This window comes from Indicator indicator, chromosome 9 (genome assembly GCF_027791375.1).
Source record: "Indicator indicator isolate 239-I01 chromosome 9, UM_Iind_1.1, whole genome shotgun sequence".
NCBI classification, from domain to species: Eukaryota; Metazoa; Chordata; class Aves; order Piciformes; family Indicatoridae; genus Indicator; species Indicator indicator.
Window position 1 is genome coordinate 18127542 of NC_072018.1, and position 16825 is coordinate 18144366.

The 16825-nt window shown below is 40.2% G+C and overlaps 1 protein-coding gene across 1 annotated transcript in view; it reads right to left on the reverse strand.

Moving 5' to 3' along the window:
• The window catches only part of HMGCLL1 (3-hydroxymethyl-3-methylglutaryl-CoA lyase like 1), a 73326-nt gene extending 56847 nt beyond the window's left edge, over positions 1–16479 (reverse strand). The window contains exon 1 of the mRNA XM_054383561.1: positions 16366–16479. Within this exon, the coding sequence (XP_054239536.1) occupies positions 16366–16479 (114 nt within the window). The remainder of the gene's footprint in view (positions 1–16365) is intronic.
• Between the last annotated feature and the right edge of the window lie 346 nt (positions 16480–16825).

The window sequence follows — 16825 nt, forward strand, 5'->3', positions numbered from 1 at the left end:
GAAGGAAATAGCCTCCTGCAGTTTACAGTGTACAGGATATGCCTACCCCATAATGATGTCTAGGTGTTTCAGATGGCACTAGGCACCTATGTTTAGGCAATTGAGTCCTGTTCTAGACCTGCACTGGCTATAATAGGAATTTCAGCTGTTGTAGACACTTAAGTCTTATGTCTTAATTCAAATGCCTTAATCCCAAGCAGCCATCTGTCTCAGGTGAACTATACATCATATGATGAGTTACCAAGAGAAATCAGAGGAATTTCTGAGTTCCTCCAAGAACTCCATAGGTAATATATTCTGTTTGTCATTCTACATTAGGTGTTTACCCTTACTTCCTGATTCCAAATCCATCCCTCTCCTGCATTTCATCTTTGCTGCTAAGATCTTCTTCACTGAAAAAAATGGAATACACATAAATACACAGGAGACAGGAGTAACATTATCCCTTGTAGCAGATCATACAAATCCAAAATACAGCAACCAGCACCTGAAATATCAATCAAATTCCAGGTATATGAAAGACAACATATTGCATATCATACAGATATTTAAGGAGCATCACTTCAATAACAGGATTTGAATTCCTGTTTCAGAGCATCTGTTTGGAGCAACTGGTATGATTTCTATTCAAGCTATGCATTACAAGCAATGTAGATTAAGTGAATTCTTGCCTCGTTTTCGCAGAACTGATCTGTAAACAGCAGATCCACATTGATACAGACCTTGATCCATGGACTGACTTCCCAGTTTTACATTTGAACATCTGTCATCACTATGGACCTGCCTGATAGTCCCTGATTACCACCACGAGAACAAATCTTTACCTTAACTCACTGACTTGTAGTCCCATCTCTAACTTTGGAGGTCCCTTATCACCACAAACTTGCCCAAAGACTAGAACTCTTGCCTGAACCCAGCTGCTACCTCTAGGGCTACCCTGTTCACCTCACTTAGCTACTGTGGGACTGGTCCCTGGTTGGTGACCTGCCAGCCCTGTTACCACCATCAGGCCCACTCCCTTCAGGAACTGATGGCCCTTGCTGCTCACTGACAATTGAACTGAAAGAATTTCTTATTCAAGGGTTGATTGCAGTATCTGATCCTTACTCCCTGACATCCAGTTCAGATATATACTCATTGGGCATTTCTTTACCCCAAGTCATACACGCCAGGAGAAGAATGTGGTTTATTTCTATTTTCACCCCTTTTTATCAGTTGTTAATGTAGTTGTTAATGCCTAGCACTGTAAACAGACGCATTGCTGATGGATGCCAGTAAAATCACGTTCCAGATTAGTGCAGCAGCAGTTTTAAGTTCCATCTGAAAGTCAGTGCTTTGTATATTAACTCTCTCCCACCCTGATTCACCATCTCCTGACTCAGTGGAGGCTACAGCTATCAGATACTCTGAGAGCAATCTCAAAGGACAATGTCCTGTTCAAGCAACAAACAAGAAACAAAAAAATACACCCAAATCCAACAGTAAAATAGCCCTATATGATACAAATGCAGCTCTGCACATAAAAGAGAAAAACGAGGCATGATATATAATTGTGGTAAATCACTTACTGATCACAGAGAAGGACCAGAGGGGCAACTAGGTGTGCAAAACAATTTCACAGCACAGCATCTCCCAGGTCTTAGCAAAATGTAACAAGATATGGCAAAGCAAGTAAATATCAACTTTGATTTTCAGGTCCAACACAAAGTAGCACCTTTTGAAAAGAGCTACAGTTAAAAATGTAATTGCTGCAGGAGTCTAACAAAGGGAGTAAGAGAAGGAATTCCTCAATTTCCCTATTTTCCTTTATACAAGATGAGAAGAGGTCAACTTGCACACACTTTGTGTGAAACATGCCGAATATAGTTTTCCGTGATTTGGAGTTCACCCTTTCACTTACAGTGGATGTGCTTAGCCATTCTGAGATGCAAGCAAAAAAACCCACACCAAAAAACACCAAAAAAACTCAACCTGCAGCTGTCTCCAACATATAATCTGCTCCATATAACCAGTTCAAGCAAACTCAGCTTGAACTATGAATACACAAACACTGAAACCCTGTCTCTGTTTCATTTAATTGAAAGAGTAGTCATATATTCCAGCACTGTGTCCACTTTCACTTTTATGTTAAAACCATGAGAATAAGCTCTAATAATTTGCTAGAATATTTTTAAAATACATGAAAGGATTAGTGCTGTTTTCTATTGCACTTCTCATATCCCATCAAAGACTAACTTGGTGTCCATTCTTAGATTACTCCTCATTATCCTCTCCCGGTGAGTTCAGAAGCAATAGACAGGATTAGAAATTCCTCATGGTTATTTCATCATATTGAGGATTGGGAATGCATTCTGAAACCAGTACTCTTAGTCAAACAAATTACATGGATTACCATACTGATCTCACAACAATATCATCTTGTATTTCTTTATGATTTTCTCAGTTTTCTCAGAAACTGAATTTTCTTCTTGATCTCTCCATTATTTGAGGGGAACACAGAATGCAAAACTATTTCTTCCAAGACTGAAGACCTCCACTGAACTACTACACTGGGCAGTATATCAAACCATGAATTGCTAGCCCAGTTCTTTAGCTTCAGTTAAGTCCTTGCTTCATAACCTTGCATATATTGCTTTCAACCCCCAGAACTGTGCAAAGCACAGATGCAGTGAAATGGCAAAATACAATTTAACTGGTAGTTTTATCTCAGGTAAACAGTAATGGCTATCCTGGATAGAAAAATAGTAAAAGCTTTATTTTCTACCTTACATAATGATAAAGAGTATCTCTATTAAGGTTACCTATTCAAAATATAAACATTCATGACATATTCAAAATATAAACATTCATGACAAAACATACATAATATTATTATTGCCCAAAATATAATTACTAGCATTATTTCAAATATTAGGAATAAATATTATGGCAAAATAGAGGCATCTAAATATCTACATTCTAGATTTATTATTAATTTACATATTTTATTGGGTTTGAGGCTTATTTTGCTTCTAAGATTTTGATATCTCAATTTAAACAAAGCCAGTGAAAGTATACTGGAAAAAATATATATAAATTATTACGATGTAAAGATAATTACCTTTAGTAAACAAAGGTAAGAAAAGTGAACACTTGAATTGCATAAAGTTACTCATTTTAAATAGTGAATAGCAAAAATTACTTCTAAGAGCAACTGCAAACCATGAGAAATTCTCTGTCATGATGTTGGATTCTCTGTCAAAAAATGGTAGCATTCCAGGACAAATAGAAGGATAAAATCAAGTCCAAAAACTATTCACAATCTTTGAAAACAGGGAAATCACTTCTTTAATATTCATGACTTTATTTAATCATTCACAATCTGACAGAACAAACAAACAAAAATATCAAATCTGTCAAAAAAAACCCCAATGTCCTGTATGAGTCTGAACTTTCTGAATTATCACTGATGACTTGTCATCTTCTAAAACAACATTTGTTGCTGTTTTTGACAAATGCAGACCATGTAGAATCACAAAGATTTAAACAGATGACAGTTCATACAACCTAAAATCATAAAGGTCAGATGGTAGCAGGGGCTTAGGCAGCCACAGACAACACAGGTAGATTTGTGTTGCAATAGTATTATAATATGGTAACTAGAGGACTCTGTTGCTACTAAGAGTCACTTCAGTCACTACAACCAGTCACTTCAGCAAAAGTTAAAAATGTATTTTCAGGCCATGGTGCATACATTACCTTTTTCTATTTCCCTAAATGCTTCCCTTGGCTAACAAGCAGCCTTTCTCCATTAACCAAGTCGACTTGCAGCCAAATCGTTTTCATCCATAACCCTATCTTGGTCAAATCCTGGAAAAGCAATTATATTCTGCCATCTGGGCTGGATGAAAAGAATATAGAGAACTGAGATCAACAGCATATTGATGACACTGGAGCCAAAACCTCCCACACTTTCCTTTACTATTATTTATGATATATAGTGTTTTACAGGCAAGACTGAAGATAGAATTCTAGAAGGCAGAAAGCGTGGTGTTTTTCCACACACAATGAAAAAACAGAGGCATGATCATCTTTACAAGACCAACATGTGAAAGTAATTTGCCCTTTATAATGCTTTGGGATACTGGCGGAGGGGAAAAGGGGAAGCAGGTAAACAAATATATTGACAAGCCAGCCCATCCACCCTGGCAGATAAATCCCTTTGAATACCTCATCATCAAAGTGAGTTATGCATAGATATGCATAAGAACTCAAGCAAAAAGTTGGAAATAAACCAACTTTTCTCAATTATTATTGTCATCAAAATCACCTTCTATGTACAAAGTCAGTGCCTAAAAGACAAAAAAAAATCTTTAATTCAGGTACAGCTGGTCAACTCTATGTTTTCCAAGCTCTCTTCCCAAAAGACACTGACAAAAATTACAGTAGTTTAATAGTTATTTATTTAGCCACTGCGGGAAACTCATCCTACAGGAGACTTTAAAATTATTAAACTCTTTAGAAAAAAATAACATCTGCAAAGTATTACTTTATGTCACAACAATAAGAAGGAAATTATGCCATCTTGAATACCACACCATTCTTGATGCTATAAAAATGTTCCATTTTCACAACAGAATCAGTCATACATGAGCATATTTAAAGAATATCATTTTTGGCCCATTTAAATGATAATAATTAAAGCTATTGGCAACTTTTCTTATATGAAATCTAGGGGGAAAAAGACAGATATAATGTCTTATTTTTAAAATAAACATTTACAATTTTTTTTTTCAGTTTTTATGAGCTTATTGAAAGTACTCATAATACTATGTCACAGCTTCTGCTGAACTGGATAAATTTCTAATTTATTACATTAAATAGTAAAGCAATAAGATTTTAACACGTTCTTATCACATAAATGAGAAAACAGTGTGGTGGAACAAGCCAAAGAAAATGGACCAATACTGGAGAAACCAAGACAAAAGCAAAATGAGATCATATCACTTCAGACTATTTGAGAAGACAAAATAAATCATGAGATTTCCTAGTTTTTTGTTGCTTCCACTTCTGTATTTTAGACAGTAAGTTGTACAGCAGATGAGAAAGAAATGTGTGTTACAGCAAAACTGGTAATAAAACCAGTGGGTCAGTGTTAGCTAAGCACAAAACAGATAAGAAATATCTAATAATATTGCCATTAGCTGTAGTTTCATTTTACCATGACACATAATCTTGACCAAAGAATTGTTCTAAACTCTGATGATAGATAATAAACGTAGGCACTAAACGGCAATCCAGCCATACCATTCACTAAGCTCAAAATGTCCAGAATGTTCTTAATGGCAGGAATCAACTGGAATTTTAAGACACCTGAACTTATGTGTGCTAGGTATTTCAGTAAAGAAAATTTATATATGCACATATTCTGTCTTGAGATTTCCTAAGCCCAGCATGTAGGACAGAGAATCTGTGCCTTTTTTGGTAGCTGCAGGTAAAGTAGGGTATTATAGGGAATTATAAATGGGATCAGCGATGAAACATGGCCAGCTGAATCAAGCTGCTTCTCAGCACTGTCAGCAATGCTGAAAAGTGTAGGAAACAACTCAGAAGTAAGGAACACAAGTCAGATGGCTAATTACAGGCACCTAGTGCCTTTGAGATGCATCCCACGACTTCCAGCTGTTGCATCAGAGGGAACAGCTCTCCCATAAATCCTGAGATCTGCTAACCTTTTAAGACATCTCAGCTACCTTAGGGCATCTCACATGGCACCAGAAAACTGTGCTTTGACAATTGAATCAAGTCCTAAATATCAACAAAACAGCAGGGAGACAAGAGTCAACTGACAATCACCGGTTGATTCCTTGCTGTATAGTCAACAGCCAGCTGGCTCAGAAGCTTAACTTTCTGTCTTCATACCATTCAGGCAAAAGTAAAACACAGCAGGGCCAAGGAAATTGCCTATCTTCTCTCCTCTCCCCAGTAAATTCTTTATGTTAGCTGTTTTGCTTTATATGAAACCAACACGTAGTTCAAGTCAAATAATGTTTCCAGGCTTTTAAAAATTCAGCTGTAATCAGCTGTGGATTCTGTTAAATCTTTTTCCTAATCCTAGTGTTTCACATGATAGACCTTCATCACTTACCTTGCTCCCCCATCTCTCACATACTAACACCTCTATTTAATCTCATCTTAACTACTTACATTAAAAGTAAACCCTAAAGCCACATACAGTTCCTCTCCAGATGCTGCTGTTGAATTATTTCCCTATGGGTTTCACCTAACATTCCACCAATGTCCTCTGGCGCTTCAATTCACGCATCTTATGCATTCAAAGCTCTTAATTTTTTTCCAAGAAACTCACAAACTAACACTTTTATTCCCATACAAAACAGCTAACATCTGTGGAAAGAAAAAAAAAGACAAAAAACACACATAAAACAAAAATAAAACCCAAAACCCCCAAACAACAACAACCAAACAAACAAACAAAAAAAAAAAAAAAAAACAACCCAGCCAAACAAATAAGAAATATGTACCCAGAATAGTTTCTTACCAGTACACATTTTAGCAGTTTCTGCATGTAATAAATCTGCAAGAGCTGATGAGAATTAAAGGGAAAAAAGAGCGTATATTGCCTTTGGAAAGGGGGGGGAGTAACTCGAGATATGTTTAAGGATGTTGTTAGCTCATGTAGAAGAAAAATTAGAGAGGCAAAAGCCCAGTTAGAACTTAAACTGGCAACTTCTGTGAAGGACAATAAAAAGCATTTTTATAAATATATAAATGGCAAAAAGAGGGGCAAGAAGAACCTCCACTCTTTATTGGACTTGGAGGGGAATATTGTAACTACTGATGAGGAAAAGGCAGAGGTACTAAATACCTTCTTTGCCTCAATTTTCAACAGTAAGACAGGAGGGCTTCAGGATAACTGGGCTCCTGAACCAGTAGATGGGGTCAGGGAGCAGTATAGTCCCCCTGAAATCCATAAGGAAGCAGTTAGAGACTTGCTGAGCCACTTGGATCCCCACCAAGTCCATGGGACCACATGGGATCCATCCTAGGGTACTGAGAGAACTGGTAGATGAGCTTGCCAAGCCACTGTCCAGCATTTACCACCAGTCCTGGCTCACTGGAGAGGTCCCAAATGAATGGAAGCTGGCCAGTGTGATGCCTATCTGCAGAAGGGCCAGATGGAAGAGCCTGGAAACTACAGGCCTGTCAGCCTGACCTCAGTGCCAGGCAAGATTATGGAGCAGATCACAGCACACCTGCAGGATGGCCAAGGGACCAGGTCTATCCCACATGGATATAGGAGGGGCAGGTCCTGCCTGACCAACCTGATCTCCTTCTATGATCAGGTGATCCACCTGCTGGATTTGGAGAAGGCTGTGGATGTAGTCTATCTGGACTTCAGCAAGGCCTTTGACACTGTCCCCCACAGCAAATTCCTGACCAAGCTGCCAGCCCATGGCTTGGACAGCAGCACTCTGTGCTGGGTTAGGAACTGGCTGGAGGGCCGAGCCCAGAGAGTGGTGGTGAATGGTGCCACATCCAGCTGGCAGCCTGTCACTAGTGGTGTCCCCCAGGGATCAGTGCTGGGCCCCATCCTGTTCAATATCTTTACTGGTGATCTAGATGAGGAGATAGAGTCCACCATTACTAAGTTTGCAGATGACACCAAGCTGGGGGCAGGTGTTGATCTGTTAGAAGATAGGAGGGCTCTGCAGAGGGACCCTGACAGGCTGGACAGATGGGCAGAGTCCAATATGATGGCATTTAACAAGTCCAAGTACCAGGTTCTGCACTTTGGCCATAACAACCCCATGCAGAGCTACAGGCTGGGGTCAGAGTGGCTGGAGAGCAGCCAGGCAGAAAGGGACCTGGGGGTACTGATTGACAGTAGGCTGAACACGAGCCAGCAGTGTGCCCAGGTGGCCAAGAAGGCCAATGGCATCCTGGCTTGCATCAGGAATAGTGTGGCCAGCAGGACTAGGGAAGTCATTCTGCCCCTGTACTGAGCACTGGTTAGACCACACCTTGAGTACTGTGTCCAGTTCTTGGCTCCTCCATTTAAGAAGGACATTGAGATACTTGAACGTGTCCAGAAAAGGGCAACAAGGCTGGTGAGAGGTCTTGAGCACAAGCCCTGTCAGGAGAGGTTGAGGGAACTGGGGGTGTTTAGCCTGGAGAAGAGAAGGCTCAAGGGAGACCTTATTGCTCTCTACAACTACCTGAAAGGAGGTTGTAGACAGGTGGGGGTTGGTCTCTTCTCCCAGGCAACCAGTGACAGAACAAGAGGACACAGTCTCAACCTGTGCCAGGGGAAGTTTAGGCTCAAGGTGAGGAGAAAGTTCTTTTCAGAAAGAGTAATTGGCCAGTGGAATGGGCTGCCCAGGGAGGTGATGGAGTCCCCATCCTGGAGGTGTTGAAAAAAAGACTGGATGTGGCACTTAGTGCCATGGTTTAGTTGTCAGGTGGTGTTAGGACTTGATGATCTCTGAGGTCTTTTCCAACCTGGCTGATTCTGTGTGATCCTGTGTGTGAATCACTCTCATATTTAATACAAATAATAAATTCAGATGTAATAGAAGAATTGGAGTAACTTTCATTCATTTACACCAAATCATAAAATAAGTCTCCATTTAACAAGAGCATCATCTAAAAATCAGCTATCAGCTACAACATTCTGACAGTAAGCATAATTTCCTAACAGTTGCAGCAGATTTTTCATCTTTTGCAACATTAGAACTTTGCCCCAAACTGTGATTGAAATCTTTCCCATCAATATCTAGCCCACTAAATGTCTGAAAAGTCCATGAGCTGATTACTTCCAATACTTTAAAGACTAGCACACATTGTACAATGGTACACATTCCCTAGCAAGTTGACAATACCATGCACCATCTTTAATACAATTTTTTCTTTCATATTTCATCTATCCTTTTTTGGTATTGTCTCCCATAATATCCTCATAGAAAAGCTCAAGAAATAGAAGGTTGGCTCAAGGCATAGAAGGTTGGTCCATGAGGTGGATTGAAAAGTGGCTTGACAACAGAGTTCAGAGAGTCTTCATCGGTGGCACAGAGTTAACGTGGAGGCCTGTGGCCAGTGGTGTTCCCCAGGGATCAGTACTGGGTCCAGTTTTGTTCAAGATCTTTATCAAGGACCTGGATGAGGGGATTGAGAGTACCCTCAGCAAGTTCACTGATGATATAAAACTGGGGGGGGCAGCTGACACCTCATCAGGCTGTGCTGCCATCCAATGAGATCTGGACAGGCTGGACAGCTGGGTGCAGGCAAACCTCATGAAGTTCAACAAGAACGAGTGCAGGGTCCTGCACCTGGGGAGGAATAACAGCAGGCACCAGTACAGGTTAGGGGATGCCCTGCTGGAAAGCAGCTAGTGGAGTGCTGGTGGACAGCAAGTTCACCATGGGACAACAATGTGCCCTTGTGGCCAAGAGAGCAAATGGTATCCTGGGATGCATCAAGAAAGGGGTGTCCAGCAGGTCTAAGGAGGTTCTTCTCCCCCTCTACTCTGCCCTGGTGAGACCTCACCTGGAATACTGCATCCAGTTTTGGGCTCCCCAGTTCAAGAGAGACAGGGACCTGCTTGAGAGAATCCAGCAGAGAGCCATGAGGATGATTAGGGGACTTGAGCACCTCCCTTATGAAGAGAGACTGAGAGACCTGGGGCTGCTTAGTCTTGAGAACAGAAGACTGAGACAGGATCTGATCAATGTGTATAAATATCTGAGGGGTGGGTGTCAAGTGGATGGAGCCAAGCTCTTTTTGGTGGTGCACAATAGTAAGACAAGAAACAACAGGTACAAGCTTGAACATAGAAGATTTCACCTCAACATGAGGAGAAACTTCTTTACAGTGAGAGCGACGGAACACTGGAAGAGACTGCCCAGCGACGTTGTGGAGTTTCTTCACTGGACACATTTAAAACCTGTCTGGATGCATTCCTGAGCGAACTAGCCTAGGTGGTCCTGCTTTGGCAGGGGATTGGACTCGATGGTCTCTGGAGGTCCTTTCCAACCTCTACTGTACTGTGATACTGTGAAAAAAAGAATAATACTAAAGAAAATATTCCAGTTTTGTTAAATGAATGAGAGCAAATGAAGAGAATTCAACACAGCCTGAAGTACTAAATAATTACTTTTCTGAAGTCCTTCATAGTTTCTTTCAAACATAACTCCTTCCACATGTGAGACATCAAAAGATCTAAATGACCTTCAATTCCTAAAATTTTAAGAGAATCATCACCTTGGTTAAATGTCTCAAATATATTTATGGTGTGAAAGAGAAGGAGGTGACAAGAATTCATTTCACTTATCTCTAGACTGTACCTACACTGCACCACTTTCTCATTGTGTAATGTTCACATAGAAACTGAAATTCAAACACATATTTTCATAAACAACTGAATCTTCAATCCAGATGTTGCAAGAATGTGAGCTACCTTTTTCCTCTGAAACACCGAAAAACAAAAACAGCAAAACAACAACAAAATGTTGTATCATTAAAGCTGAGTTAAATATTACTAACTTCATTGTAAGTACCCAGCATTTCCACCTGTAAGCCAAGTCTAATTTAAAAAAAAAAAGTTGTGATCCAAGACACTGCAGAGATGGCTATTACTAAAAGTTATTAGTGAAAAAAAGATTTTTAAAATTGATTAATTAGGAGCAGAAAATATCTTGCAATATGAAAAAGACTGTCTGACCAACTAGTAAATCTTACAGTAGTCTTGTAAGGCACCTGTGATATTTGCTTACCCAAAATAAAAGCCAGAAGATCCACAGATAAAATCCTTTTTAAAACCTGACACAATCAGAGAGTCATAGAATCACAATGGTTGGAAAAGACCTTTAGGGTAATCAAGTCCAACTATTAGAATGTCTTAACGTATCATATATATAATACACAGCAACCACAGCAGCAAAAACTTGTCAGGAGAGGAATAAAACATACCATATTATTCTAAAATTAAAATAAACATATCTGGGAAAATACTTCCATCACATGTGTGTAGGAATTAAATTTGGACTTAGCTGATCTTAGGCAAGTAACTTATATTCATTCTCAGACAAGGTGACAAGAAAATGAATTAAGAAGAATGATCTCAAGATATATGAATTTTAAAATGATGATTTGACACATGGAGTGCCTAAAATTAATCTTTTTCCTTGAGCTGTCAAAAAAGGAAATGAACATCACTGTGCCCATATGTAGGCTTTGAAGGAGATGTAGGTGGGACAAGTCAAAAATGAGACTTCACCAAAAAACAGATGTTGGGTCCAAGCAGAAATTTCCTGTGCTTTTTATTTTTTTAATTCCCAAATTTGCGGAGCAAGATCTGTAAAATCCTTTACAACATTTCCAGATGTATTATAAAGTTCTAAGATCACATAATAATCCAAATATATCATAAATCTGTATCAACTTTAAAAGCTCGTTATCTTTCCACTATTTACAATCCAGTGGTGCAAGCGAACTAGAAGTCAGTGACTCCGTTTAGGTCAAACTTTATTATTAGCCTCTTAACTTCTAATATCCTGTTTAACGCCTTTAGCAAACCAACTACTTAGCCTTTTCAGACTTTTTCTCTTCGGTATTTTATCCACCAACATTCATGAGCTCTTATTCTGCAGCATAAAAAACATCTGGTTGAAAAAATGGCCTAAGTCTACTGACTGGACCTTCTAAAGGGGAAACTCCTCTTCAAAGAAAATTTTGGAAAGAGCTCTGCATTGCTTTCTCCATGCCAGTTAAATTCTGTGGGAGTGCATTTTTGTGTTTTATTTACTACCTTCAGTGTCACTATGTATAGGATATAATTTATCACCTCCAAAGTCATCCAGAAAAGATACAGCATGCTAATACAAGCTTAATATCGTATAATTTAATTTAAAATTAAGTTATAGTAATCCTTTCTACTGTGCTATTTATATTTTTAATAACTTTATATGCTTTATATCTTAGGAACATCAAGAAAAATATTGTTTGGGAATCTGCAAGAGAACAACAAAAGAATTCCAATTCTTGTGATGTATTCATCAAGAAAAAGATCTGTCTACTGCTTTCTGTATTGACATGGCCTCTATCTACATACTGAGGAATATGAAGGGCTGGAAGTCAAGATTTTCAAAGTCTTTTAGTGTTCATTTGTTTTATCTTAAATTACATGAAGAACAGACAATCTAAATACCTAAGTTCAGGATGAAAAGACACAATGAGGTGAAGGAGAAAGAGCAAAAGCAGGATACAAGAATACAAGCAATTAATACATTTCCTCTATACTGATTTAATTATCTTTAAATAATACCATCCTTCTAAAAAGTCAAGAAATAAGAATTCTGCAGTATAAAGTTCAGAACATCCAGCTTTTCTTTTTCCTCTATTAAAAATATACTTTATATGCAATTTTTAGCAGCAGAAAGGAAAACTGAGTGTAATTGCCATAATAAAATAATGCATTTGCAATATTGCTGACAGCACTTTTTACAGTATTTCTTAAACTAAACAAATTAAATAAAACATTAAAATAATCTAAATAGTTATTCAAGGAGGGCCTGCAAATGTGAATTTGTTCTTGGAATACATAATTACACAGAGATAAATGAACATGAAATATAGCATGTCTCATATCGGATGCTCTGAGTGGTAGTGAAAAGATTAAATAAACCAGGCATGCCTTCTTTTCCCATGTATCATAACATCATATGCCTTATTTTCTTGAATCAAGAATTGACCATCAAACATAAGAAGTGGCGGAGACAAGCATATATAATTGTCATTTGGACTGCGGATTTGCTGTTATTCTTGATACTTTAAAAATAAATCTGAGAGGTTTCTAGCATGTTTCTATCATTAAAACATCATAATACACATAGCAAATTAAAACTGCAAAACTAAAGCACCTGCGTGGATCTCTTGATCCAAGAGTGTCATGCAGTGAGGAGATGAAGGAATCAGGCTGTGTCTTTTAGATCTGAATATTTAAGCATGTAGCATGTCAGTCATCCCACTGTGGGCACTGAAACAGAAATTATCTGTCTAAATTAGAGGACCCAAACATTTGTTTGCTATTCTACTTATTTAGCATGTAGAATTTGTGTTCTTCTCCAGTTATAAAACTGAGAACAATGTTCGCTGTGCTTTTCAATGATAATACACTGAGTAACTGTTAATAATTCTGGGTATTGTAGCGTACATCACTTCATCCATCTGTGAGAGAAATTCTACAAAATAACAGCACGTATTAGCATTATTTGATAAGATTTACACCTCATAGAGTCACAGCCACATTCAACAAAGCAAGAGACTAGAATGCCCTGGTTTGAATAGAACTAATTATCTTCAGTGCTTTCACTTCTCAGCTCAGTCTCTTCTAACTGCACTTTCTACAGTGAATGGCATATTTTCACAGTCTCTGCTTCTAGCTGTGAAAATGCTCAATGGTTTATAATTACTACCAAGGACTGGGGTGCAGACCAAGGTCACTGCTAAATCTTATGTACCACATCAGGGGTGCAGAAAGTAAAACACTGCACCTGCATGGAAATTTTGACAGTTCAGGTGACCGTAAACTAATCGACGTGGGATTTCATTCCATGTACATCACATTCAATGTAAAGCTGAGGGATCAAAAGGATCAAGCTCTCTTCTTCAATGGCTGGTGTCTGAGGAGGACTCTGTATTTAACCCGAATCCATGTGTTCCCAAACCCAGCTCCAGAATTCAGTTCTTGAATCCAGTTCCCATCTCCTGCTGAGCTCAGTATGGGACTTTCCCAGTGCCTGCCCACAGCATCAGTGGTGATGGTAATGTAACTGATACCAGGGAGGCTGGGTTTGATAATCGCTTTCTATATTTCATTTTACTGTTAATATTTTCATTAGTTTCAGTTTTCCAATCCTAAGTCTCTCTCCCTTATATCCTTTCTCTTCCCTTCGGGCAAGGGAGAGAGGTTAATAGAGAGCATCTGTCACTCGCTTAGTGGCTGGAACAGCCCTATTTGGAGTTTTTTTCACTCCTTTTTGCTTTGCCTGTGGTAAATGTAGGCAGCCATCACCAAATCATATTATACTTCAAATTTACTATATCTCTCAGTACACCTAGATAGTAGTAAACTAAAACACAATGGTTTAAGAGAAAGATGCTTATTACTTAGCTATGTTTAGCCACTGCCCTTTTGTAGAGTAGGATGCACTGATTTCAAGTGGCAGAAGATGAATATTCACACTGAAGTTGGCACTCTGACCTTAACTTATGCTAATTTTTCCAAAGTATTGTAAGCCATGCGATGCAATCAAAAACTAGATTTGAAATTTTCTCTATCTTGCATCATTTAGATATTTAGTCATCTCTTCCTTGTTATATAAACTTTAAAATGTCTTAAGAATCCAATTACTCTCACTTATATGGAAACAACCTCATAAAATCCTTTTTATAAACGTAAATCATATATTATTCACTGTCATCATTTTGACTAGAAAGCTATTAAAGAATGTTACCACTTGATACTTGGCTTTTACATTTCTATTCTGAATTTAATATACAGACAGATTATGAATATTTGCATGTAGCAATATATATTACATATTCCTTTATTTGAGCAGCTCTTGCCTTTTTCCCTCTCTGCTTGGCCATCTTCCAGGTCTGAACAATAGATATTAAACAAACCAAAGCCACTTTACACTTCATCTCCATTTTCCTGATCATTTTCCTGACCACCACCTTGCAGTGATGCAAGACCTAACTTGTTCCAGCTCGGAATTCTAGGTCTTGAACATGACTAACCAAAACAGAAGTCTCAGATACAGTCTTTTGCAATGGCACCTCATTTCCCTTTTTGACTAAAAATACTTGATCTGATATATCTAAGGATGTAATTTGATTTTTTTAACAGCTGCACTGTATTGGCAGCTCATAAGTCCTCCTATGACTTGTGAGTATTCCAAGGATTTCCTTTTCTTCAATTGCTTCTTGATGATAATGTCCCAGTTTCTAGTTTGAATTATTAGTCTCAAAGTACCTAGTCATCCTATATCCTTGAATCTTATCCCAGTCTTTTACACCACTTCTTTAGTCATCCAGTTCTTCCCTGCTGTGTTCTTTGCATATTCCTAATGCATCAAAATTCCATTTTAACCTACATGAAAATAACATTTAGTCTGTAGGACAAGACCAATGTCAGTCACTCTCAGATCAGCGAGAGGGTTCCTGCTAGGCTAGGCAACAATCACTAGCAGCAGACGAACAGCCAACCTTCCTCTCTGCTGCTCAGTCTGAGCTTTATAAAGCTCAGGATAGAACGCAAAGTACATTAATACTTCAAGTCAAGTGCTATGAATCACCACCAGTAGCAACCTCTATCACGGTGGAAATTTCCCTCATACTGCAACATTTACTGCCACCTTCTTTCTAGGTAGACTCTAGCACACTTCACAGTTCTGATATAAATCCTTGTTTTCAACAAATTCTCCTGTAGTTAAAGCTCCTATTTAGTGAAATTAATCAAACTTTCCACATTGTGAATGCTTCACATTGGCATGTTCCTCCAATGTCCTTCCAGATTTATGCAGCCTTTCCCTAAAAGCCTCTGGTAGCTTTCCCTGATTTTTTTTTCCTTCCAAAGCCATGATTAAGACAGTCACAGCCACTGTTTCTCATGCATTTTCATCTAACCTCCTTCTCCACTCCTTAGCAACTCTAGCCACTATAACACTTTTCTGTAGCTGACAGGAGGGTGAGCAACCACCTTCACCCATCCCTCTATGACATCACCACTCAGAGCACCAAAAGGGGCATACAGCTCTTCCAGAGGAGTGACAGATGGGCTCACCACACTCCAGCTTGAGAAATAAAATCTCCAGGGAGTAAGGGTGATACTGTGGCCTTCCCAACGTATGCATCACTACAACTCTATGACTATTCAGAGAGTAGATATACAAGTAAGGGGAGGTACACGAGTGTCTCAACCTTGTTCCCAGCTCCACTAGAGAGATGCCCACCTGTTTGTGCACTATCAGTAGGATGTTTTTAAAAAACAGTTGTGTTGTGTTCTGAAATACTGATCAAGAAAGACAGCGGCGTGAGGATGACAGAGGTCCTCAATCCTCCGTGCACACCTTTACACTCGGCGTGGCCGGCGGGGTGCTACGGAAAGACGACGAAGGCCGGGCACAGGCAGCAAGCAGGAGGGGGCAGCAGGGACCCAGGGTACGTGCGTTAGGGCGAGACGGCGGCGGCGGAGGCGAGGGGGCGGCAGCGGCCCTTCGCGCCCGGTGGGCCCCGGCCTCCCCCTGGCGGCGGCCGCGCCTCGCAGGGCCGGCACCATCCCATCCCTTCAACCCCGCCCGGTGATACCTGCCCGGGGTGCGGCACCGCAGGCGGCGCGACCGGTTCCCCGATCCACAGCTGCTCCTTGAGGAGGTGCTGGTAGCTGAGGCAGTGCTTCAGCGCCGAGGGCACCGTACCCATTGCGAGGCGGAGGGGGGGCCCGGGCGCCTGGAGCCAGCCGCAAGGTCAGCACAGCCTCCCTGCCCGTGGGGACCAGGCCGGCCTGCGCCCGTCGCAGCTACAGGCTATAGCCCGGCCCCGACCAGCGCCTGTGATTGGCGGAGCGCCGGGGTCCGCCGCACCGGCAGCTCCCGCGGCTGCTGTGGCAACGGGCGCCTCAGCGCGCTGAGACCCGCTCGCCTGCAGCAGCCGCTGTGCTGGGCCCCAGCTGCAGGAGCGATCCGCACGGAGAGGGCCGCGAGGCTGCCACCTCCCAGTGCTCCCCATCCTCACCTAGAGGATCCCCGGCAGTCACCACCGGCTGTTG